The sequence below is a fragment of the Penicillium waksmanii genome, assembly GCF_028829765.1.
Source record: "Penicillium waksmanii strain IBT 27052 chromosome Unknown utg000010l:1.0-3698451.0:1.0-3701458.0, whole genome shotgun sequence".
Taxonomy (NCBI): Eukaryota; Fungi; Ascomycota; class Eurotiomycetes; order Eurotiales; family Aspergillaceae; genus Penicillium; species Penicillium waksmanii.
This window is the reverse complement of record NW_026643256.1, coordinates 2384703-2409194: the sequence shown is the minus strand read 5'-3', so window position 1 is coordinate 2409194 and position 24492 is coordinate 2384703. Positions and strand designations below refer to the sequence as shown.

The 24492-nt window shown below is 50.3% G+C and overlaps 13 protein-coding genes across 13 annotated transcripts; 7 read left to right on the top strand and 6 right to left on the bottom strand.

The window, feature by feature from the left end:
- N7481_012842 (uncharacterized protein) lies at positions 1-1039 on the top strand (the record flags this gene model as incomplete). Its single annotated transcript, XM_057272061.1, has 2 exons — positions 1-203; positions 280-1039. 2 exons carry the CDS (start codon positions 1-3, stop codon positions 1037-1039), a joined length of 963 nt encoding a protein of 320 aa, XP_057116249.1.
- Positions 1040-1744: 705 nt separating this feature from the next.
- N7481_012841 (putative mitochondrial protein sorting (Msf1)) lies at positions 1745-2363 on the bottom strand (the record flags this gene model as incomplete). Its single annotated transcript, XM_057272060.1, has 2 exons — positions 1745-2149; positions 2316-2363. 2 exons carry the CDS (start codon positions 2361-2363, stop codon positions 1745-1747), a joined length of 453 nt encoding a protein of 150 aa, XP_057116248.1.
- Positions 2364-2790: 427 nt separating this feature from the next.
- Positions 2791-3534, top strand: N7481_012840 (thioredoxin peroxidase DOT5; the record flags this gene model as incomplete). Its single annotated transcript, XM_057272059.1, has 2 exons — positions 2791-3073; positions 3170-3534. The coding sequence occupies 2 exons, from the start codon at positions 2791-2793 to the stop codon at positions 3532-3534; spliced, it is 648 nt and encodes a 215-aa protein (XP_057116247.1).
- Positions 3535-4617: 1083 nt separating this feature from the next.
- Positions 4618-5353, top strand: N7481_012839 (uncharacterized protein; the record flags this gene model as incomplete). Its single annotated transcript, XM_057272058.1, has 4 exons — positions 4618-4677; positions 4738-4813; positions 4887-5247; positions 5329-5353. The coding sequence occupies 4 exons, from the start codon at positions 4618-4620 to the stop codon at positions 5351-5353; spliced, it is 522 nt and encodes a 173-aa protein (XP_057116246.1).
- An 824-nt stretch (positions 5354-6177) lies between these two features.
- N7481_012838 (DUF1761 domain-containing protein) lies at positions 6178-6779 on the bottom strand (the record flags this gene model as incomplete). The annotated part of the gene is made up of 3 exons (XM_057272057.1): positions 6178-6312; positions 6383-6687; positions 6764-6779. 3 exons carry the CDS (start codon positions 6777-6779, stop codon positions 6178-6180), a joined length of 456 nt encoding a protein of 151 aa, XP_057116245.1.
- Positions 6780-7663: 884 nt separating this feature from the next.
- N7481_012837 (uncharacterized protein) lies at positions 7664-8527 on the top strand (the record flags this gene model as incomplete). Its single annotated transcript, XM_057272056.1, has 2 exons — positions 7664-7927; positions 8039-8527. The coding sequence occupies 2 exons, from the start codon at positions 7664-7666 to the stop codon at positions 8525-8527; spliced, it is 753 nt and encodes a 250-aa protein (XP_057116244.1).
- Positions 8528-8697: 170 nt separating this feature from the next.
- On the bottom strand, positions 8698-10845 carry N7481_012836 (rRNA-processing protein MPP10; the record flags this gene model as incomplete). Its single annotated transcript, XM_057272055.1, has 1 exon — positions 8698-10845. One exon carries the CDS (start codon positions 10843-10845, stop codon positions 8698-8700), a length of 2148 nt encoding a protein of 715 aa, XP_057116243.1.
- A 1503-nt stretch (positions 10846-12348) lies between these two features.
- On the top strand, positions 12349-13496 carry N7481_012835 (oxidoreductase, short-chain dehydrogenase/reductase family; the record flags this gene model as incomplete). The annotated part of the gene is made up of 4 exons (XM_057272054.1): positions 12349-12415; positions 12470-12908; positions 13004-13248; positions 13309-13496. 4 exons carry the CDS (start codon positions 12349-12351, stop codon positions 13494-13496), a joined length of 939 nt encoding a protein of 312 aa, XP_057116242.1.
- A 476-nt stretch (positions 13497-13972) lies between these two features.
- Positions 13973-14866, bottom strand: N7481_012834 (NADH-ubiquinone oxidoreductase 19.3 kDa subunit; the record flags this gene model as incomplete). The annotated part of the gene is made up of 5 exons (XM_057272053.1): positions 13973-14067; positions 14136-14273; positions 14353-14492; positions 14583-14775; positions 14827-14866. The coding sequence occupies 5 exons, from the start codon at positions 14864-14866 to the stop codon at positions 13973-13975; spliced, it is 606 nt and encodes a 201-aa protein (XP_057116241.1).
- Positions 14867-15452: 586 nt separating this feature from the next.
- Positions 15453-16103, top strand: N7481_012833 (uncharacterized protein; the record flags this gene model as incomplete). Its single annotated transcript, XM_057272052.1, has 3 exons — positions 15453-15497; positions 15550-15843; positions 15915-16103. The coding sequence occupies 3 exons, from the start codon at positions 15453-15455 to the stop codon at positions 16101-16103; spliced, it is 528 nt and encodes a 175-aa protein (XP_057116240.1).
- A 125-nt stretch (positions 16104-16228) lies between these two features.
- N7481_012832 (ACP S-malonyltransferase) lies at positions 16229-17460 on the bottom strand (the record flags this gene model as incomplete). Its single annotated transcript, XM_057272051.1, has 2 exons — positions 16229-17262; positions 17331-17460. The coding sequence occupies 2 exons, from the start codon at positions 17458-17460 to the stop codon at positions 16229-16231; spliced, it is 1164 nt and encodes a 387-aa protein (XP_057116239.1).
- Positions 17461-18313: 853 nt separating this feature from the next.
- On the top strand, positions 18314-22504 carry N7481_012831 (putative nuclear pore complex subunit Nup133; the record flags this gene model as incomplete). The annotated part of the gene is made up of 3 exons (XM_057272050.1): positions 18314-18607; positions 18697-18766; positions 18828-22504. 3 exons carry the CDS (start codon positions 18314-18316, stop codon positions 22502-22504), a joined length of 4041 nt encoding a protein of 1346 aa, XP_057116238.1.
- A 520-nt stretch (positions 22505-23024) lies between these two features.
- On the bottom strand, positions 23025-23516 carry N7481_012830 (uncharacterized protein; the record flags this gene model as incomplete). Its single annotated transcript, XM_057272049.1, has 3 exons — positions 23025-23274; positions 23380-23468; positions 23511-23516. The coding sequence occupies 3 exons, from the start codon at positions 23514-23516 to the stop codon at positions 23025-23027; spliced, it is 345 nt and encodes a 114-aa protein (XP_057116237.1).
- Positions 23517-24492: the final 976 nt, after the last annotated feature.

Sequence of the window (24492 nt, the reverse complement as noted above, 5' to 3'; positions counted from 1 at the left end):
ATGATTGCATCTACATTTGCCCCAAGCCTGTCACGGAGGGACACAGCCAAGTCCACTGGCGGATATGACAATGCACATGGAAGCATCCCACCAGTGACAAGCGGCGGAGGTCCCTTTGGCCCACAGAGCGCCACAGCGATATATCAACAAATTCACGACATGGCTACGAAGCGGATTTCGACTCTGGGCTACCTGAGAAAGGCGTAAGTAATACCGACCTACAAGACGAATACATTTAGGAACCGCCAAGCTAATCAAGTGGTGTCTTCTCATTTCCAGCCTCGAGGGCCGTGTTTACTGGTTCAATACTGTACACTTTTCCCGAGCAGACATCAATCGCATGCCATATTTCGAAGCCCGAAAGCTCTCCCGCCGAGCCGTCAACTATCTCCTCCTCGGCCTATCCCTCCCACCAATCCTGGACGTCAACTCGACTCCCTTCGAGTACATGCGAGCCTTGAACGCCCTCCTCCTCGAATTCGACGCATACCAACAAGTCCACCCGCCAGACGGCAGTTCCTCATCCAGTCTCGCCCGAGCACGTATACCCCAAATGTTCAAGAGAGCCGCACACGCCGGCACCAAGACTCGAAGGGCCAGCTCGGCCACCGAAATCGGGTTACCCATGCAAACAAGCGATCCCTCTGATCTGAAAAGTGCCGCGAATAACATTTCGCCCGCCAACGCGGCCGCAGCCTCGATTATCTCCTTCCCCCTCACCGAGTCCTCTGACCTCCTCCCCGGTGAAGAATACACGTACCTCTTGACGCCCTCGTTGCCATTTGAGCCGGATTTCTTTGAGACCTTCGCTACGCTTTGCGATGTGCTGATTGATTGCTACACGAGGATTCTGAGCTTGGTTTCGTCCCCTTCGACTTGTACGGTGGGGCTTGGGGAGTTATTCTCTAAAGCGGATGCTAAACTGCGCAAGATCATGGTTGCCGGTGCGGTGCGGGAGTTCGAGGACGCAAGTCGGAATAACGTCAAGAATGAAGTTTCTGGCGTCAATCGGGTGGTGCTTGGTGGATTGATGGGTTGATTTGACTTGATTTGATATTATGTGATATTATATTTATCACGACATTCACCCTTTAGATTATGAATGGGTCCCGAAGATCTCACCGGCTTCCGCGAGCCTTTAATTTCTGCTTTACGATCCGAGAAAGGCGTTTTCGGGAGTTTGTTTATTTTTACCTGGCTGGATACTGGCTAGTGTATTTATTGAATTTGTTCGGAATTGATTAGATGATTTAACGAGACCAACAAAAGGCAATTCTGTACAGTAGTTGAGAGAGTTCGATCTTAACTTCAAAATCTGGGAAACTTCTATGCATCTCTATTCCCTCTAGGGGTGGATATCACTCGCTCGTATTCAAACGTAGAATAATGGATCGCTGGGAACAGTTCATAACTTTTCTTTTCGCTGGCCATGTTGATTTATGCGACACCGGGGTTTGTTCCGGTACATGGCGCAGGGTTCCCTTTTTCCATGAGGGGTAGGGCGGAAAACGACAAAAAACGATTCGATTCGGGTAAAACTCCGGGTGGCGCCGTGTGCTTCGAAATGCTGGGAAAGAAGAAATAGGAGAGGAAAAACAAAAGCGCCGGTATTATGCAATCGCTCGATGCAGGAATCGTTAAGGAGAGGTGATGCTTCGAACGTCGTCGGGTCGAGTAGAGTAGGGTAGGGAGGAGGAAATTGGAAGTGAAAGGTGTCGGTGGTACAGAGCGAGGCCGATGTCGGCTACAGCTTCTGCTTCTCGAGATCGCGTTGTTCGCCAAAGACTCGGCGGCTCATCTCGAGGACTGTTTCAAATCCTTCGCGGCCGATAATGGCGTTCTCCTTGAATCGTTCCACGCTAGCCTCCTCGACCTTGTTCTTGATCTTTTGCCACCCGCCGCAGAGAGCGGTAATCTTCGCCTCCTGAGTGAACTGGGTGGTGGCGGATGATGATGGCTGGTAGGTGACGGTCTCACGGACGTTGAGGACATTCGACCATGTCAGGTTGTTGGAGCACATGGTGACTTTCTTAGAGACGGGGTCGACGTAGGAAACTTCGTAGACGTGGGAAGTCGTTGATCCGCCGAGGAGGGTGACAACCCATTGTGGTGCAGATTGGTTGCAGGTAATCAGACGCTCAGTACGCAGCTGAAAGAAAGGTTAGCTCGGGGTTCAACGTAACACATGCTGTATCGATTGTTGACTCACGATTCCGGTCGAGGGGTCGATAGTCCGGGAGAGAGTGTCGACACCGACAACGTGGGGGGGCCTTGTCGTTCCAGGGGCAATACTTGCGCCAGTTTGCCGTAGATACCTCATCCCAGGAGTAGTCGAAGTCGCAGGTAGAAGAGAAGACCTTCATCGTGAAGCGCGTTCAACGGGCGAGTCCCTTGGAAATGGGTGATTGCGAAATTGCGAAACACCAGACGGGGTGAAAGAGAGTATGGAGAGCTTGAAGACGCGAAGATCAAAGTGGCGAGGTCGAAACAATATCAGTGGACACAAAAAATCCCAAGATGAGTCAGGCTCTGCTGGGCTAGAAAAAAGAATGGGGAATATGTGGGTTTGAGTGGCGATCAAGAGGGAAACGTCAAATCGAGATTTTTCATGCGCGCGGGTCAGGGCAGCCCCGAGAGGATCCGTGGGTCGGAATCTCCCGTGTCGGTGTGCTTGGCGCTTAGTCATTACATGTACCATACTGTACCTGGTACGCAGGCACAACAATCCCGCACGAGGAGCTGCAGCTGAGCTATCCATTCTCTCCACTTCACACCCCATACCCCCTCATTATGGTTGAACTTCGCAAGCGCAAGGCCCCCGCGCCTCCTCCTGTCGTGGAGAAAAAGAGCAAGCCTGGTCCGAAGCCAAAGGCGACCAAAAAGGAGGAGACTGTCGCGCCAGTCGATGATGATAAGCCAAAGGTACCTCAGGTGGGCGATGTCCTTGACCTAGAGGCCTTTGGTGGCGATCTCGAGACCAATGAAGGCACCGCGACCTCCTTGAAGAAGCTTGTCGACGACAGCAAGGCTGGTGTGGTCATTTTTACCTATCCCAAAGCTTCGACTCCTGGATGTATGTCTCCATTCTACCGCGCCCGCGCGCTGATAACCAACACTCGTTTTGTCTTGTCATCATGTTCGAATCTTAAATCTAACATTGCATTCATAGGTACCAAGCAAGCATGCCTCTTCCGCGACAACTTTGTCCACCTTTCATCCACCGGTCTATCTATCTACGGTCTTTCGGGCGACTCGCCCAAGGCCAACACCACTTTCAAGACCAAGCAGAATCTTCCATATGAACTGCTTTGCAACCCAAGCTATGGCCTCATCGGCGCCATTGGTCTGAAGAAGGCCCCTAAGGGGACCATTCGCGGTGTCTTCGCCGTCGACAAGAGTGGCAAGGTTCTGATTCGTGAGCAGGGAGGTCCTGATGCTACCGTCGATGCTGTCCAGAAGATTGTGGCCACGGGTTCGGCCAAGGAGGAGGCAAAGGAGGATACTGAGAAGGAGAACGGTGATGAGGCGAAATAGTCGTGTTGAGCATGGTGAGATGACGAAGAACACCCTGCTATAGTGATCACCCCCTGTTCGACGTAGTACTACCAGATCACCCGAACATTGTGATTTATAACGAAACCACCTTTACGCAAACATGTTTTAGGAAATACCCAAGGTGAAATTGGTTTTCAGTTCTCCCCACAAGCGAAGTATTCGTCGAGACTTACAACTATTTTGTCATGAGGTGTGCGATGGAAGCCAGAAATGCCATGGGCCACCAGCATCTGTGGCCCGGCATCTGTGGCCCGGGCGCAACTCCATGCAAGCCACTGCACTCCTTGGATATCGTCACGGTGTTTATTGGGTGTTTAATCTTTATGAAACATCAATTGCCGACCGGGAACCTTGCAAGATAGAAACTGATTAACAGGCAGGTCGCTACTAGTACTTGTAAAACATAGCCTATCTGAACATGTGAATATCAGTAAGGAAAGTGGAATATTCAAGTTGTGATGACCATGATACTAGCATTAAATAGAAATTCAAACCAATGATTGACCAGGATGTCCATCAAGTACTAAATATTATGAAATAGTGAGTAGTAGTGAATTACTTCATCCACACACTATGTGTGTGCTAAATCTTGCTGATCGTGCATAGCTCCCTAGGTATGCTTTCGGCATTTGTAGGTATGTCTTATACTTACATCCAGCTATTGGGTAAATAGATTACACATTGTCTTGATAGATAGGTAGACAGATGGGTCGGTTCATCATATAGGACATCACTGGGTTTCATTTCCTATTTCGTATCTCCGGCAACTGTACTCCGTAAATTGCCAGGGAAGTAGAGAACGGACATTAGTAATGGGAGCGTCGATGGTTGGTCGACAACCGGGGATGTGGAGATACAATAATCCGAACTCAACTGCACCACTCCGTACCCTGACGTGCCGCATCTTGAATATTGAAGGCCGCCACCACCGCTTGACGAGCTTAAAGACTTTCCAACGTGAGTAAGAGACTCAATTACACCGATCAATTCGCCCTCTACCATTGAGGGGAAGAATCCCGAGCTGTGTGTGCTGATACAGGGATCCAGTTCAAAGTCTTCAATATGGCCGGCGGTGCTGTCAAAGCTGCTAAGGCGGCATCCCACGTCGTTCCACTTGCGCAGGTATGTCCTAGACAGGATAAACGGTCTCCTATGATCTATATTAACCATCTTTGACCACAGAAATACACCCTTGAGTCCAAGGGTATCTGGGACTGGGTCCGCCGCACCCTCGCGGTCGACCCGAACCGATCATCCGGTGTCCCTCTGAACTCTCAGTTCCGCCTGCCCACCCCTGGCTCTAACCCCCCCTCTCGCCTACGACGACCCAGTCACCCTCCCCGCCGGTGACATCGCCGACAACCCTTACTGGAAGCGCGACGCCCGGAGGAACTACCCGACACTCAGCACCATCACCCAGGCTGACGCCGTGTCTCTCCTGACCGTCGGCAGCCAGGCCGCGCCCAAGGACGACGTCCTGCAGCTCGGCGAGGCTGGCGCCAAGCAGATTGTCTCTGTCAAGGCGGAGGGCGAGGAGCGTGGTCTTGCCGGTTACTTCGAGAAGAACAAGTCTGGTGTTGCCAGCGTTCTGGGTGCCAATGGCCTGCCTCCTTCCCCTACCAACCTCAACACTGTCCCTAAGGAGTCTCAGTCCACATACCAACTCGGTACAGAGAATGGTTACCCCGATATGTGAGTCGTTTTCTTCTTTGACTAGGGTTCCCTTCCCTGCAATGGCTTTTCCGGGGTCTTTTACTAACGCTGGTATTTTAGCTACCCGTGCCGCACTTTTGTTTGATTAGATCGTTTCATGGAGAGATTTTGATTACGCCCTCAAAAGGGCTGGCTAGTTTATGTGACATTCAATACATATTTCCTTTTTTCAGTTTCTTCTATTTCCCTTGCCTAGGACATTCGGTATCAAGCGGAAACGGTAGAAATGACCGATGGGACCATAACGGAACGAGTAAATGGTTTTAGAGCCAGTTGAATTTTACATTGGCATACGCTCGATTGTTGCTTTCTTCAGGTTGTAGTCACGGACTAGAATACCAAGATTGTCGAGACACGAAGCTCATCAGCCTTCTTCGCATAATTTGAGAATGATATTCAACTTTTGATCTATTCATCAGTTGCTCTGCACTATTTGACGGCACACCTTCAATCGATTAAGTCCCGATAACCACTGCCCTATGCTCTAGCAACCGAGTGATGGGTGCTTCCAGCTTGCGAGTACAAGCTGCTTGGGTAGTACGGGCCGTTGGCTACGGTTTCAAGTATGTGTAATACTTGCATATGTACTTAACTACTACCTAGGGGCCACATCTGTTAAACTATGCATTGCCGGTGAGTATACAAATATAGGATACCACAGCATACAATCGGCTGTGGCGCGTTGACTCGGTCCAACAACTTGTTGAAGTGTTCTGAGAGGTAATCCTTCGCCACGGATAGGTTACAGGATAGCTTGTATCAATAGAAAAGGCACATTTGTGTTCATTTACATTGGAGAGAAAAATTAGACCGTAGTTACACAGACGCCAACACCCTCTTCATATCAATCATGTCCGGGCCCGAGCTAACTGAGGTACTTTATCCGGAACATAGACTCCGTAGAGATAACTAATCGAACGGGTTGGTGCGAGTTCCCCACCAGGTGAGGAACAAGCTGAGGCCAACGGTCTCGAACACGCGAGATACCGCACCGACAGCAACGGTGTCAATAGGCCTCTTCTCGGCGAAGATCTGGCTGACAAACTGTGAGGAAACGTTAGCATGTGTGCACTTTTATAAAGCAATTGCGCTTTTTCTTTGGAGCTGTACGTACACCGGGAGCAGAGCTGGCGAAGAAGATCAGCGTTCCGAGGTATGCGGCGCCCTTGTAGCTCAGGGTGCCGGTGGCGTTGATCAGGGCAGCGACACCGTAGGTCTGGACGGCACTACCGACGAGGGAGCTTCCCCATGCGGCGGCGGCACCGGCAGCCTCCTTAGACTTGATGAACTCCTCTTTCGAGTTGGCGGCCTGGGCGCGGTGGTAGGTGTCACCGAAGACTGGGGCCAGAATGCCCAGGGAAGCTGTGTGGGTGAAGAACGTACCCAGGGCGATGGCCGAGGGCTTCACGGGGGGGAGGTCTGAATGTAGAAAAGGTAGGTTAGTGAAGCTGCTTCAGTCGTTGTCTGTCTTGCAGTTGGCAATGCAGGTACATACAGTGCAAGGTAGTCATGATGAGTGAAATTGCTTTATTGGATGATCAAAGCTGAGTGGAAGAAAAGTTTGACGGGAGCACATGAGGTTTTAAAACAACTGGGAGCTTTCCATGGCGTGGTAGGTATGCAAGTGACGTCGTCATGATTCAGTGCAATGCGGAGGGCGCATGACGTCAGATCACATTTGCGCCTTGAAACTGGCTGGTGCGGGTGCGGGTACGGGTGGTTCTTTCCTCGGAAAGCACGAAAACGATTACTTGCAAGTCCACTGAAATGGGAACTTGTTTTAGAAAGCACGTCAGAGTCGGATTTCCTTGTACTGTACCCTCTGTACTCTGTACTCCCCACCATAAATGGTAAGACGTCCCCCAGCCTCGGGTCGACCCCGTAGCACCTCCACCATGTGGGGGTTCGCCCACCTGCCAGGATTTGCAGATCTCCATTGGGGAACAACGCACGGGCGCAAGCTTCTTTTTTGCTTCTTGGTGTTATTTCTCCGATCCCAGCATGCACAAGGAGCATCGTTCTTCATCCTGGCAACTGCTCTACACGGAGAGTGATCCTAGAGACTAGCTAGGTCTTCCAGTAATGGAGAACAGCCAGCATCTATATCAGGGATAGTATTCTGTGTATTTTGATTCCTGCTATCTTTTCTATACTTCTCATCCTATACATTCCCATGTTATATCTTCTATTTTACTTGCCTCACGGTTTTCACTCCCGTCCATCATGTGATTCGCCGGCGATAAGCACCGGGCTAAGGCGAAAAGGCCCCACTGGATGGCAGTAGACTGGCTTGTATTTGCCGCACCGAGATTCTTTGCTCTTCCACTCTTCCAGGAAAAAAAAAGAGAAAAAAAAGGAAATAAACTTCCATTGCCCTCACTCACAATCAGACTCAATGGAGAGATCGGTTAGCCCAGCTTCCAATCCGGATGCGCCCTTCAACGTGAGCAATACATTGGCTCCACTACGAGTCAACAAGGCCGCCGGTACTACGAATGTCACCTTCGACGGACTCTTGAGCGATCCGCTGCTCTTGAAGGAAGATCTCAAAAATGGCTGCGGTGGTCAGCTTTGGCCCGCTGGAATGACTCTGGCCAGATATCTTCTTGCTCAACACGCCTCGGACATGTCTGGGAAAACCATGTCGGTTAGCCCGTGTGTGTGTGTGTTAGGGGAAACCCATGGCCATCACCAATCTCTCTCTTCTTCCCCTCTTCTTCCCACCTCTCCTGGCTGCTACTTAATAAACAGAACCAAACTGACACCGCAGTATAGCGTGGAAATCGGAGCCGGAGGAGGCCTCGTCGGTCTCGGCGTCGCGCGCGGATGTGAATTCGCATCACCGATCCACATCACTGACCAACTACCCATGTTCGACCTAATGCAAGACAACATCCAATTGAACCAACTCGGCACAAAAGTCAAAGCCTCAATATTAGATTGGGGAGAACCGCTCCCGGCTCACATTCCAGCAAATCCGGACATCATCCTTGCTGCCGACTGCGTCTACTTCGAGCCCGCTTTCCCTCTTCTCCTCTCCACCCTGCAAGATCTCATCGGCCCCAACACAGTGTGCTACTTCTGCTACAAGCGCCGCCGAAGAGCGGATCTACGATTCATGAAAATGGCCAAGAAGGCTTTCGATATGCAAGAAATTCGTGACGACCCTAATGCGACTACATATAACCGCGAAAATATCTTTCTCTACTCGATTCGACGCAAGACACCCAAAAGCAACAATGAACTTGCAACGAAATAGACAACGAAATTCCAACAGAAACAGCGAAATTATGGACCATTTTCAATAGATGCAGCGATGATATTATCCAACCCATGAAATAAAAATTCTATACACAAAATGTGGCTCCTCAACTCCCCATCACTAGATATCCTTTCCTATCGACTTTTTGTTTGTACAGCTGTGACCTTTCACAGCTTCAGCTTATCACCCTTGTTACCGTGCTCTCTCCTGTCTTTGCCACCGTCCATGTTGGTGACCTTGCCCTCCTTGTCAATGACCTTGACGCCACCCTTCTTCAGATCAGACACCAGTTGTTGCTTCTCGGCCGCCTTGCCCTTGGGTTCGGCGGGCTTGTCGCTAGACTTGTACTGGGCCTTACTCTGTCGTCTCTTGCGGGCCTTGTCTTCGCGGCTCATCTCATCCTTGGAAATAGATGCGCCAGTCTTGAGAAGAACCTCGCCAGCAACCTTTCCATCGTTGCCTGGTGCGTAGACCTCTTGAGGAGCAAGCGCAGATGGTCCGCCAGCGGCGCTGCCAGCTGTAGGACGAGCATCCTCCATCGTGATGGTTGCGGCATCGGTAACCACATTGATGTTGGCCTGGGGAGCCTTGGGAGTGTAATGCCAGTTGCAGAGCGTATCCAGCTGAGCGCTGACCTCCTTCCAGAGGTTTTGGATCTCGGCATGCTCTCGCATGAGCTTCTTATCCTTAGTGTCGACGTAGTTCGGGTCATTGGCGCGCTGGTGTTCAGCCTCATACATCTCAGCCAGACTTTCTTGCGGCTTAGTGTCCGCCAGCTCGAATCGTGCGCGACGATGGGCCTTGGAGTCACCGATACCCGGACGACGGCGAATGACTTCATCGAACTCGTTGGCGAGAATTCGGCGCTTAATAAGTTCCTCGATGTCCTCGGAGGTTTCATTCGTCACGACGGGGACTGGCTTACCCACTCGTTCAAAGTCGAGATCTTCTTCGATAAGTGAGTTGACAGGTCGCTCCACAGCCCGGGCTTCACCAGCCATTGTCCACTCCTTTTTAGCAACATTGGAGGCTTCTAATCGGCGAATCTCATCCGCGATCTTGGCCCTTTGCTTCTCGTGGGTTGACTTGGGACCCTGGATCTCGCCGTCTACCTCCATATCTTCACCTTCCTCCCCCATCTCGTCCTCGTCATCGAAGAGGTCGCGTCTGACATCAGCCATGGCCCGATCGACATCTTCTTGGGTGATATCCGCAGCAGCCTTAGGCTGGGTCTTTGGGAGAGCGCGGAATTTCTTAGACGAAGCCTTGCGAGCCGGCGCCTGGAAAAAGTCGGTATATTTGATGTTGCTGGTGTCGCCATAGCTAGTCGCTTCGGGGTCGACGTCAGGCTCGACATCGTCGTCATCAGAGTCAGCTGCGTTGAGATCAGCGTTGCCGAAAGTCGGCCCGTCTTCTTCGCTGTCGTCGTCCATGTCCTCATCCTCGCGACCACCCCCGATGGGAGCTGGCTTAGCTTTAGGAAGAGCGTCAGTCGCAACAATGGGGTCTGCGTGCCAGTTGACTTCCTCCTCTTCATCATCATCGTCGTCGTCCGCGCCACCCTTCATGTCTTGCCTCTCTAGCTCTTCGGATTGCTTGTTGAAGTCGTCGATAGAGAAGAATCCGTCGTTAAGGCCGAATTTATCTTCAGTGTAGAAACCGCCATCTTCCTCCTCTTTCTCAGAGGCTGCGGAGCCTTCCTCATCTTCATCGCTGAATCCTTCCTCCTCCATCGCATCAAAGTCGTCAACTCCGCCCTCTTCAAGCTCTTCAAGCTCATCCTCCTCTCCAAGCTCGGCCTCAGACCCCTCAATATCCTCCTCTTCCCCCGAGAAAGCATCCGACATGCTCTCAGCATCATCACTCTCAGAACCCAGCTCTTCAGGGCCCGACCCCTCAGCCAAAGAACCCTCCTCATCCTCCGAGAGAAGATCTCCAAACTGCGCAATAAGAGCAACATCTCTCTGAATCTCCGCGCCCGCAGACTCCAATATCCGCGTCGCTTGTTCCCATACTTGATTCGATGTGAAGCCGTCAACGTAGAGATTCTTTAATTGCAGAGGCGGCGCGGCGTCAATCTCTTCTGATCGCTTGCGCTTCTTGTTGAGCTGTTTGCGGGCGGTTTGTTCGTCCACGACGGATGTCGCGAGCGGGTCGAGGATCTGTTTCGCAGAGTCTGCGAGTAGTGCGTGGAGGTCACCGGAGGGTTGGAGGAAGGACCAGGGTGTGGACAGCGCTGAGGGGAGGTCTGTCTTTGTAGTGGTAGCAGGCGTCACAGTGGTGGCTGCGTCAGAGGTGTTCTTTCGTTTCGCCATTGTGGAATTGTGTGTGGGAACGTAGCGGTTGGAAACGCTGGGCGATGGTGCTCTTCCGAGGCGGAGAGAATCTTTTGAGGCCGCGAAGAAAAATTGTACGGGACTGGTTGTTAGCCAATCACCGCCCTCTTTGATAAGATAAGGACTAAATGGGATCCATCTATACAACAGGTCCCATAGTGAATTGCTTTATGAAGATTGATTTATTTGCTCTAAGAGTATTTAAATAAATTAATCATGTAGATTTCACACTATAATATGGATTTAACTTTTCCCTACAGAGCTCTATACATACAATGACAGCAACCACGCTTCTACAGACACTTAACTAGTACCTGTAGAATAGGAAGGCACATGGCCAGTCGCACCTGCATGTCAACAATGTCAACAAGAAGCGCTTGTCACAGGGAGAACAGAAAAGAAAAAGGATTTGGCCGCTGGCAGGCAGAATCGAACTGCTGAGCAAAAAGCAAAAAGATCAGCCCCAATTCAGCTTCTCCTATTCCGCATATGGACTTTCCTAGAGGAACCAATTGTTCCCCTAGACCATAAGGGTCTACGTGCCAAGACAAAGACTTCCTACAAATAAAACATGCCATTGCTCTCCTTTTGTGACCAACTTTGCGGTTTGTACGTGCGAATGTCATTACCATGCCACCCCATTATTGTCATTGTGCCTGTCGCCATCCTCCTTATTCTCCTTCCCTCGCTCAAGGGGCTCTCTTCGGTTTCAGGATGCTTCAACACAGGCCTTAGCATACTCTTCCTAGTAATGGTGTACTCATTTGTCGAGAGCGGTCTCGTAGCTTATTTCAATCCATATAATGGGCCAGTGAAGTTATTCGTAGTCATTTTGAATGTTCGAGTCAGCGGGGAAACGCTGTGGCGAGTCCATACAAGTACCCCCCAGATACCTCAGTCATCCGTCAACAAGATATCTATGTCTCAATCCTTATCATAAAAAATTGCCATCTAATAGTATCAAGATGGATTCTCAGGTCAGTTGGTAGATGACGACAAATTATCATCATGCTCCTGTATCGATAAAGTTGCCATCTGACCTGAACGTGGCAACCCCCAACCGTTGTATCCACATCCAGCCCTCTCAAATCAGCGCACGCATTTGTGTGTCTAGAGCCATAGGGGCTCCAGAAGTGCCACCTTCTAATCATTTTTGCCATTAAAGTTGCCAGATCATGCCCTTGAGAGGATGCATAGGGAAGTTATATCTTCAGTGGCACCAATCCCTAGTACGGATCAATGCCACCTGCAGTAAGTGGCACATCTCTTTGGCTAAAACTCTACTTAACAACAAATGGAAATGTCATTGTGACTAAAAGCGCCTTGGGATGCTTAAATAGATGCTCTCCCAGCATGACCGACATCTAATCTCCTAACTTGATCCAAGCCTATTCGTCACCTTGAAATTCCTTTTACATACCAGAGAAATCCCAAGTCATATCAACTCTTCTCTACCTCATATTATAAGTAAAACTAATCAAAATGCCGCTCCATGTCTCCCAGTTCACAGAGAGGACAGCCAGTGGCTCGAAGTCCCAGTTCGAGCCAGGTAATATACCAAGGATATCCTGAGAGTCTATAGATACTAAATCAAATTGAACAGGCCACAAGATCCCCATCCAACACTTGAAGATGCCCGGCTTGCAGGCAGACATGGAAAATCCCAAGCCCGTCTCTGATCAAATCCCTACCGAAGATGGCGGATATCAAACCTACAAGGCCGCCGGCAAGCTCGAAGGAAAGAAAGCCATCATCACCGGTGGCGACTCGGGCATTGGACGTGCCTGTGCAATTCTCTTCGCTATGGAAGGTGCATCCAGCATGATTGTATATCTTCCCGAAGAAGAGAAAGATGCCAAAGAGACAAAGAGGCTGGTCGAGCAGTACGGTCAGAAGTGCTATTGTCTGCCAATCGATATTCGCAAAAGGGAGAATTGCAAGAAGATTGTCGACACGGCGGTTAAGGATATGGGCGGTATCGATATCCTGGTCAACAATGCCGCATTCCAGAATATGGTGGCCGATATCAGCGAGGTTACCGAGTAAGTTTTGAGAGAACTGCCTTTGTTGATAAAAACCTGGAGCCCTAGATCTCGTGAGAGGTCCAGCAGGTTCGCTGATATATTTTGATATATAGGGATCAATGGGAAAAGACTTTCGACACAAACATTCACTCATTCTTCTATCTCTCTAAATATTCTCTCCAGCACATGAAGAAAGGTTCAACCATTATCAACTGTGCCTCGGTGAACCCTTACATCGGTCGAGGGGACCTGCTAGACTACACGTCTACCAAGGGAGCCATTGTGGCATTCACGCGTGCGCTCTCAAATCAACAGGTCAAGAAGGGTATTCGAGTCAATTGCGTCTGTCCAGGTCCTAGTATGTGTCTGCCCTTGTATAAAGCCACTAGCAATGTTGGGGGCTAACAACACGCTATAGTCTGGACCCCTTTGATCCCAGCAACAATGATGACTGAAGCGATGGAACAGTTCCATGCTGTGCCAATTGGTCGCCCGGGACAGCCGAGTGAGGTTGCAACTTGCTTTGTCTTCCTTGCAAGCCAGGACAGTAGTTATATTTCTGGCCAGTGTCTGCATCCCAACGGCGGTGTTATGGTCAATGGATAAACCCGTCGGTGGTTCGAAGGTTTATTCAGCTTTTGAATAGCGGTAGGTGTTGCTTCCGCGAGGACCTTCAGCCTAAAGGGTTATTAGTAGGCGATTTAGAAACAAAATAACCTATAAGGTTAGGTGTTAGATGCCCACTTGGCAATTTAACTTCCTAATTATTCTTTTCTTAATACCAATCACTCGAAAATAAGAAAGTTGTTTGTATGGAGTCGCAATTATGGACTTCGTCATGATTCCAGATTTACTAGTTTGATGTCATGCTTTTTTTTAATCAACGCAGGGTTAAGAAGGAGGAAATTTTAAAGAAATTTCATTGGACTGATCAAGGAAATTGGAGTCACAACCAGAGGCCTAAAATTTACAGTAATAAGACAGAAGAGACTCCACGATGGCTTGGTATGCGTTTTGAATCCACCGCGTCTAACGGAACGAATAAAGGAAAGGGAAACGGAAAAGGGAATTCGCCAAATGGCTTAACGGCGGTACCACATGCGGGTGATGCGAGTGTGGCGCATCTTCTTCTGGAGCTGGAAGATACCGTACATCAGAGCCTCGGAGGTAGGAGGGCCTGAATGTCATAGTTAGCAACGGCGATTCACGGGAAACAAGGAAACGGAGAGGGGGGATAAAACTGACATCCAGGAACGTAAACATCAACGGGCACAATACGATCGCAACCGCGAACAACGGAGTAACTGTAGTGGTAGTAACCACCACCGTTGGCACAACTTCCCATGGAGACGACCCATCGGGGCTCGGGCATCTGATCGTAGACTTGACGCAGGGCGGGGGCCATCTTGTTTGTCAACGTACCGGCGACAATCATGACATCGGATTGACGGGGGGGAGGCACGGAAAATGATACCCAAGCGATCTTGATCGTAGCGGGGGGTGGAAAGGTGCATCATCTCGACGGCGCAGCAGGCGAGACCGAAGGTCATGGGCCACAGGGATGATTGACGGGCCCAGTTGGTAACTTGATCGAGGGTGGTCCTAGAAGCGATTGATTGTTAGCCAGAGCACCGCGGGCAAGTTACGTTCGTGGCGAGACGGCTGTGTGTGGAGGTTGCCGAGGCAGCGTACAAGACATATTGCATAGCACCCTTCTTGGGCTCCTGGGTGAGGAGAGGAACCTCCTGGCGGGCCTTGCCAGAGGCAGTCAGGCCCTTGCCTGATGTCGATTGCTGCTCAATGGCAGTGGCGGATTTCACAGATGAGGTCGAAAGGGCCGCAATGGGCGAGGCGCGAGGGAGGCATGTCGCCAGGCGGGCGCGCGCTGTTGGACGGATTAGAAGGGATCTAGGCATTGCGAGTAGAGGGGATGTACCGCTCAAAGAGCCGGAGAGGGCCGGTCGCACGAGAGGCATCATGATTGTAGTCTCGGTGAGATGGCGAGTCTGTTCCGGGCAGCTTGAAGGTGGCGGGCGCTCTCTGGGTAAGGAGGACTTTTGCCGGAGGAAAACGGTAAGAATGACGTGGTAACAGACTGGTTTGTGCAGGTTCAGGTAAGGGATTCCCGAGTCGGTTATTGGTGGAGAGCAGGTAATTTTCCGTTCCTGCGTTGCGTATGGTAAAAGCGGTGAATGGCTTGGAAAGAGAATCGGGCTTCGCCTGATTGGTTCCCCAGATGTTAGCCTGAGGCCGTAAATTGTGTGGTCAGTGCGTGGTCACTTCCCTTCCGCTATCGCCCCCCCAGCTATCTTGGCCCGATATGCGGGTGCTTTGGAGCTGCATCCAATTCAATCTGCCTTTTCACTGCATTCCCTCGCACCCCTTCGAATAGAAGCATAACCTGATTTTATTTATCACGCCATACCTCAGCACTGCTATCGACCATCTTATCACTCGCCACCCTTCTCCAGTCCCCAGGCGCAAATCGGAAAGGGGAACAGAGTCCAAAACAGCTACCCCTCCGATTAAACAGTCACCTTGAGAGATTGGACATTCCGTAAAATGGCAGGACCTAAAATCGCCTGTATAGGTATCATTGGCAAATCAGTAAGAAGTAACCTGACCCTGCGCAACCTGGTTCTTGCTAACTTCAAGCCAGGACAATCCTCTCCACATCTCCCTCTTCCCTCCATATACAGATTCCACAATTGAATTCTCCTTCCTCCTAAACTCATGCCTCGACATTTTCGAAATCCGACGCAAGCACACATCTATCGACCAAGACCTCGGTCTACTACAAGCGATTGATGAGAGGCTAGCAGCTTACGGCTGGCTTACGACAACGGGCGTGAAGCTGCTGGTCATCGTTGATCTATTTGGCCAAGAGACTGCAGGTACAGGGAAACCAATAGGCTCTGCAGTCAGCGGCTTGAGGGACGCAGATGTCAAGCCTGTAAGTCGAGGGACCGTCTCTCCTAGGACGATACGTGCTTGCTTGGCTAACCTATAACCCTAATGATTTAGGCATTTCGTTCTCTCCAGAGCGCATACATTCAGCTCCTTCAAAATCCTTTCTATTCCCCAGATGATCACGCTCCTGCTCCAGGATCAGCAGCTAGCGCAGCAGCTAATTCCTTGCCTATCTCCAACCCCAAGTTTATCGCCGAAGTTCAGCGTATTGGCGAAACGTGGGTGCCCGGTGCTACTGCATAGATTATGATTTAATAAAACCCCCCCATTTTTTTAACTTCAGATAAATTTCATTGCTTGTCATAAGATGGACGTAAATTTTGAATACAATTACAGACATATTTTTCACTGTGTCTTCAGGCACGTTTTCAATGGTTCCTGACTTCGGCTTCGGTCTGTTCCAGGGCAACAATCATTTCCTCCATTTCCCTCGGGTTGCAGACGGCCCATACGCCACCTCCTTTCGTGTTTACCCGGCCAACTTCTTTTCCAACTAGATTTCGGCCAACTTTGCCAGGCCCGATGCCGATCCAACGTCTGACACCTTGTTCTTGGTGAAGATAGCGTATGCTGTCCCACCACTGGACAGTATCCGTGCATTGTCGAGAAAGTAGATTTTTGAGATCTTCCTTTGATTTGAAAGGTAGGGATGAGACATTAGAGATACAAGGTATTCTGCCAGGGAAGCTAATGTCGGTGTGTTCGAGTGCGGTTCGCATATATTGGGTAGCGGGAAACATCACGGGACTGTGGAAAGGGCTTTCGCTTTTGAGTCTCACGGCACGGGGATCGTGTCCGCCAAACTGGCGCAGCTGGACCAGGAGAGTTCTGATTCTTTCGATACTGCCGCTGAGAACGATCTGGTTGGAGGAATTGATGTTCGCCACCATAACTTGCTGGATTGACGGGGTTTGAACAGTGTCGTCAGTTCCTAGTCCTAGGAACTCATGCACGGTTCTGAGAAGGCTTTCGAGGTGTTCGGGCTCGCAGATCAATGCTACCATCCCGTATGTTTCGCCGGAGTGTTCGACCACTTCTCGGGTACATCGGGCCATGACTTCAGCACGGTGCCGTACCAGCTTGAGCGCGTCGGAAAATTGGAGATAGCCTCCAGCAACTAATGCTGTGAATTCTCCGAGGCTGTGGCCCAGGGTCACGTCGACCCGGGATGTAGTGTTTAGTCCGTATTCGTTTTCTAGAATGCGGAGGATGAGGACGGAGATAGCCATGATGGCCGGCTGCGCGTTTTCGGTCTTGTTTAACTTTGAATTGGGACCATCAGAGATGATGCGGGATAAATGGAATCCTAGGATGGAGTCCATCTCATCCAGGAGGCGCGTCGTGGTTCGAGGGAACCGGTCCATCCAGGTATTGGCCATGCCCACCCGTTGTACTCCATGGCCTATAGTTAAGTCATTTAGCTGGCGTCTGGCGTCTAGCGACAGGGGAAACAAATCAAAGAGTACCTACCTGGGAAAAATAGAGCCGTGTGCAGCTCCCTCCTGGATGAAGGGGCCCGGGCCATCGTCCTCAGAGCCCCAGTCATGGCCGGGGAAGTTAATCCCCGCAGGTGACGCCTTGAAATCATAACCGAGCGCATTGTAAGACTGCGTGCTGGGCGACTTTGGCCTTGATCAAGACCCAGCGCAACATATGATCATGGTGATAGCTGCAGGTACCCGTTAGAAAGAGCAAACATCAAGATGAGAACGAAAGACCAGACATAAAGTTGACCAACTCCTTTGGAATCCCCAACACGGGCGTGGGGCTGGGGATTCACGTGAGCGTTTCTTCCGCATTTCGGGGGAATCGGGGGAATCGGGCCCGGAACACGGCACTTGTCCAGTCCTGAGCCACGAATTACTATCTGATCTGGTGTAGACCACGGGAATGATTCTCCGTGTTTTCGGATATGCCGCTCCATACTACAGTAGTAGCTGTTTGCTACTATGTTTTAAGTGGAGACCATAACTGCTATTCATCCAGTTCAAGTTGTGATCCTCTTACTACTATTATCCTAGTATTTTCTTCTTGTTCTACTATATATTGCCGACATTGTAGCTCCAAGTCCTTCGAAGGGTTTAATTCCAAGGTTCTACTGGGAGATTTAGCTTTGTATGAATAATTAACCCCGTAAGTAAATGAGATAAGTAAGTCAGTACTGTTAAAACAATATATTATCCATCTCCAGTAGCTACTAGTTACTACCCTAGTTAGTAGAGTACTACTGCAAGTGGGTGCATTCCGACACACTCACCGCCCTGGGCAGAACGCCAACTTCTTTGGTGTAAACACTCTCATTGCCAGAGCTCTGAGCCCATCCTTCCATTGCTGTCTGATTGCGCCCTTCTTCGCCATATCTAGGCGCATTATCCCCAGGTCATTCTTTCACTCTATCTCCTGGCTTCGGCCAGTGTAATGTGAAGGCTGAGACCAGTTTCGAAACAGAAAAAATGTTCGCACCTCGAGCCGCTCGCACGTCTCGACGCCGCCAGAGAACCAGCTCCGACGACTCGGTCGGTCCCCCGAAAGCGAAGAGACAACGTTCTGTTCTACGCCAATCCGGAGATACCACCGCTGCGAGCTTGCTGAGAGACAATGCCGCAGAAGCACAGTCCGCGACATCGGCCCTGTCCAACGATCACGACCTAGCTACGGACCCCACTGGCCTCGACTCGCATCTACCAATTCGTGGCGCAAAACCGAGTGAAGCTTCCAAAGGTGATTCGGAGGGAGCAGTACCCCTGGTAAGTCAACCGCTGCCTTGAACGACTGCCCGCTGGAGAGATCACTTTGTTTGAGTGCAAGGTATGGCCGCTGATACCGCTGAAAATAGTCAAAAACCGATTACTATATTGTCAACCAACTTCCAGCTCTGCCGGATCAGATCCGGGGCTCACAGTCAGGTAAGCAGCTCTACACGATATCTCAATTTGGGACGCCGGTCCTAACATCGTGGAAACACAGATCCGTTGAAGTGCTTCTTCGCGCCCGGTCACGACCATGCCTTAGCCTTGACACACTCGCATGCGATCGTATGGCCCTACTCGGTCGCCACTTCTTCACCTTCGCCCTCGGAAACCTTTACCGTGTCGATCCCCGAATCATGCAGAGACCCATACGGACCAGTACCCCTCGGTGCCCTAGTATCCACAGCCACCGGAGAACACCCCGGTCTTCTAGTCATCATTCCTTCGACAGGCAAAATCATATACTGGGAGACTGTATCGAGCGCGGCATCTTTGGCATTGTCTCGACAAAAGCAAAATGGAATTCAAGGGTCTACCCCGGGACTACTTTCGGGAGAAGTTGCGGTGGAGGTTATGAATTGTGAGCCCTCGGGGCTTATTGTTACATTCTCCTCTGGGCGAGTAGCACATGTCACGCTCAGGGACCCTCAGGGCAAGCCCTCTGTATTGGTCAACTTCCTCAGGAGCACTGGTGGCAGCGGGGGTGGACTCCTCGGCGGACTGAAGAATGTTTTGGGAGGTGGATACTGGAGGAAAGAGGTCACCGCTGTTCATCCTGGTCCCTCCCGCCAGCGTGGTCAGCGGGATGTGCTTGTCGCTACCTCGACTGGTCTGGTTGAGATCTGGAATACCCACTGGCATCACGGAAGTGCCCTGAAAAAGAAGTACGATGTCAAGGAGGAGATCGCGGCGGCACTTCCTTCAGATATGAAGAATGTGAGCGAAGTCGATCTCAAGGTCATGGATTTTGCATTTTCTGCTCAGTCTTCAGACGAACAGGAGTCTGATGAATCGTGGGGTCTTTTCGTTGTCGTCAGCACCCCTCAATCTTTGGAGGCCAAAACAATGTTTGTCGTCCAGCTCCAATTATCTGGAAACCAATCGCGCGTCCAGTCTTCGTTTGCTGTGGGCCTCCACAGCATCCCGGTCATGGGCCAGGAATTGAAACCCAAGATTCTGATCACAACTTCCGAGGATACTGCTTTCATCATACTTGGGCAATCTCTCGTTATTCTATCCCTTACAGCTATTGATGAGTCTCCAACCTCCCAACTTCTACACGACGCCCAAAAGTTGGCCCTTCCTTTCCAGGATACAATCAATCTTCGATCTGGCAAAGAGTTCGAAGTATTGGGATATGGCCCCGAGGAGCGCACTGACGATGAAGAGGGCTCTTCATGTGTGATCATGATTCGGAACTTTGGTGTTGTCCGAATCGATGTGACACCTCAATTTTCAACAGAACACGATGTAGAGGAAGGCCCCGTCACGGCTAAACACAAACTCGAGCAGGCCATTTTCTTCGGTACTATGGCAAAGAATCCTCTTAATCTGGTTGGCGATGGCGGTCTCGACTTCCCTCCCGAGGAGGTTGAACAAGCCTCCTTGGATATCTGTAGGGAGCTCCTTCAATCTGACACCCGATTTATCCCAAGCACTACGATTTCCATTGATCAAAATCTGCGGCTTCGGGCCAAAGCTCTCAATGACCTTGCGTCTTTACTCTCGAAGAAGGGCAATCCGTTGGGCCGGATGGCTAGATGGGAGCTCCTTTGGGGCGCAGAGAAGCTTGCTGCCCAGCGGGCTATGTGGAAATTGGAAGAGACGCTCCGCAACAAGAACGAGGGTCTCTTCCTTGGCCAGGTAATTGATTCGATGAACGACAAGTTCAAGACCAGCCCTAGCGGCGACACCGATCCTGTCCGCCAGTGGTTCTTGAAGGATACTTATCAGATGGAGCATATTATCCCATGGATCAAGCACTCTGTCAAGTCTCGCAAGGGCAGCTCCAAGCAGACGCGTAAGAACTCGGAGCAGATCCTGGAGGCCAGCGAGCTGTTCCTTGCAGTTACAGAAACAGCCTTCCGGTATCGTGATGATCATGCTTCAATGTATGGTCTGGGCGACGACTTTGTGGAGGATGGCGTTCTTGCCGATGGGTACGACACTCTACCCGAGTTCTGGACCTCCCGACGAATGGGGTATACGGAAGCCGGAGATCTTCTGGAAATTGAAATCGACAGTGTTCTCTCCTGGGTGCAACAAAAGAAATCTAGCGCAGAAGCACCGGATGGACAAATCGCGAAGAGACTCGCCGAAAACAGTGCTCGTCACCTTCGAGCCGTAGGTCAGATGCACCGTGAGCGAACACGCTGGCTTGCAGCACAGGATGACCCCAAGCTCACCGATGAGGGCGTTTCGATTGAGCAATCCTTTGTCAAGGAACGCAAGTGGTCGCTCTTCAAATTGGCAGGAATTGGCCATCTTCAAGACGCAATTGTTCTAGCGGAGCGGTTCCGTGATATGGAAGCTCTGGTCGAACTGATTCTTGAACTTTCCGACCAAGTTAAGGATCGCGCAGAGAAAGGTCTGGCACTAGAAGGCACGGAAACATCTGTCTTTGGTGTGGCTCCTATCGGGAACAGTGTTGCAGATGTTGAGCGCCGGGTTGCACACTATTTCGACAAGTTTGGCGAGCCTTGGTCAGACGCATACTTCACACGACAGATTTCTATGGGAAATCCCGGTGCGTTGCTCTCAATGAGGAAGTATCAGCGATCTGTAACCAGCTTCCTCCGGAAAACACCCGCATATGCCAAGCTGAGCTGGATGAACGATGTGGTCGGCGAGGATGACTACGAATCCGCTGCTGCATGCTTGGAAAACCTGGCCATCGGCAGTGAAAAACAACTTTGGAACCACCATGTCGAGATTTCGCTGGCGAAGCTCAGCAAGTTGGCTTCAAGCGAAAAGAAACGTTCTCTTGGCAACAGTTCCTCCTTCCTGGAGGATATCAACCGCCTCGACGACTCTATCGCCATTGACGAGACCCAAGACAAGCTCTACTACTACATCCGACCATTCACCGATGGCGCAATCGACCACAAGGCCGAGCAAGAGCTTGCCTTGGATTATTTCGGAAGCTATCTGGCGCAAGATCGTCCATCTCTTCACGAAATCTTAGGCGACGCTCTTTCTACTCTCGTCAACCGAAGTATCATCGGACCCGACGGGCTTCTTGATGTCCTCACCCTCATCGGTTATGTTGAGGTACCGGAAGACGTGGACAGTGATCTTTGCGGCCGGGAATTCTACCAAGCCCTTCGGGTTCTCGATCATAGCCGCTATGCGCAGCGAGATCCTTCATATGTATCTGCCTTGCGAAAGCTGATCTGGCGACGATGTATGATCAAGGATGACTGGAATGCTCTTGGAAAGGCCGCTGAGGGAACCAACGGAGACTCGGACAGTGCCACTCGTGACACCTCCCTCTACCAGACCTTGTCGTCCTGTTTGACAGGTGAGTTTAAGATGAATCATAATTCCTCAACACATCCCATTCTTACATCTTTTACAGAACACTCTGGGTCCAGTCTCCAATCTCTCTTCCAACCCGTATCCCCTGCCGAGGCATTGATGGCCGACTCCGAGTCAGACATTCTCGTCTCACGCTTCCGCCCGGAACAAAGGGCCCGGGTTGCTACCGACCTCCAGCGGGAAGACGATCTCCTACGTGAATATATTGAAACCGGCAAGCTCGACTTCTGGTTCCAAAATCTCCTGGAATCCATTGGAACCCAGACATCTGCCCAAACGGATACTCCTGCTGGGAATACTGGGGTCCAGGCCGCTTCCCCCTCTCAGGATTCCAAGGCACAATTGACGTTCGTTTAAGCTAGTGTGGTTTCTTTTTGTCTTGGTTTGTGGCGGTGCTAGAGGTTTCACAATGGTCTGCGGGCTGGAATGATTTGTATTTGTAGCATTTACGGAATATCTGAGTCTCCTATTTCTCTCGCTCACTTTCGCGGTCTTTCGCGTAATGATATTTTTTATTGCGACAATCTTCCTTTGTTGATCTTACTGGGGGCCTGTCATCAATGAATACCCCGCCTTTGATGAGGACTTTCGCTGCTCGACGCGTGGCACAGACTCAACAAGCAAGTGAGTGCAACGTCATAAGAGCATGCCTACTAGTAACTATCAACCGACGCTTTGACATATTATCGGTCTAATTGCTCAATGGAAGGCTACTTGAATTGTTTCTGTCTACATGGTATATGGAAGAAAGGCAAAAGCTGATAAATTCTGAAACTTAGATACTCCGTTGACAGTCGTTACAATAGGTTATGTAGATGTTGACACAATAATAGAAACAAATGAGGTCGTCAACAACTCGACGGCGACGACGACCCGCTTACACCTTAGCCCCATTCTGCTCAGTCTCACTAGGACTGTTGCTGCTGGCACTATCGACCTTGGTGACGGTTTCTCCATTCTCATTCAGCACTTCGCCGCCGTGAACCTGTTCTTCGAAAACGGGCTCCGGGTCGATGGTCTCAAATTTGGTTCTGAAGTCGGCGAGGCCCTGTGTGCTGCTGTTCGAACGGCGGCGGGCATTGTTGAGGGTGTAACCATAGTCATGGACTTCCTCGCCATCACGGCCCCTGAATGAGGTGGGGTCATGTTAGTATATGATTCAGGTGAGGTAGGACGAGAAGGATGACAAGGATGATGTGGAGTATGCATTGAATGCAGTTTAGTAGACTTACCAGTTACCCTTACCACCACCATCTTTCTTTGTTTTCTTAGGGTCAGCATCGGTTGGACCGGACTTGGCGAAGAATCGAGGGAGGTTCTCCTGGGGGGGCGATCACACCACCCTCAGGAGCCTGGTATTCACGGTCATTGAATTTGTGAGAGCGAGTCACTGCTCTCGTAAGTATGGGATGGAAACGAATCTTAATAGGAGGGGGAGGGGAGGAGACAAACTGATGGAGTATTTGAGATGATGTTTTGAGATGGATGGGAAAGGGAAATGGAAAGGGAAGACAAGCCGGCCGAAGCTGAGCAACCAAAGGGAGTGCCGCATCTCGCGTGACTCGTGACCTCATACCGCCGAAAATGCGGGGGTTTGCACTAAGCCCGGCCCCACCAACCTTAATGCATCATGACGGAGGGCTTTAACTAGTAACATATCTTGGTTTATTGTTTGGTTATTTGGCTTCGTGGAATCTTGGTGCTTTGGTATGTACTAATAACACTTCAATTGGCCACTCTGTTTGCTGGGGATTGAGCATTATATCGTGGTATCATGGGATGATGCGATGTGTCACGCCATACACATCATACCATGAGCCCAAGTGGTCAATTATCATGAATTGTACGATTGTAGCGAGCTTTTAAATAAATTAAACCGACTCAATTGCTCAATTCACCAATTGACAGCGTTACATGGGTGGAAAACTGGGGGTACGCAGCTCGGGAGATTGGTCGAAAGAGGCTGAGGTGACCTATTTAGAATGTCTTGGCATTCCGACTCCGCGCATTCCAGTATTAGTTTTGGTTTTAGAAAAAGCTTACCGCTCATTAGTGAGTTTGTAAGGGGTGTTCTATTACTTTGATGTTGAAATTAATATTGAGAAGATTCCCCTCGAATTCTAGTCTTCGATGCAAAGAGTTTTTTAAAGACACATGAGCATAGAGATGTTTTTCTTCAATGATGTTGCAGAAAAATGACAAGTAGTCATAGAGCTCTAGAGAACAGAAGTCATAATTAAGAAAATTGTATACATGAGTGCATGAGCTGCAATCTGAAGAAGCAGAAGAAGAAAAGGCCCTAGATCCGAAAACAGAACCAATCAAATCATCCCCGTCTTGGTTTA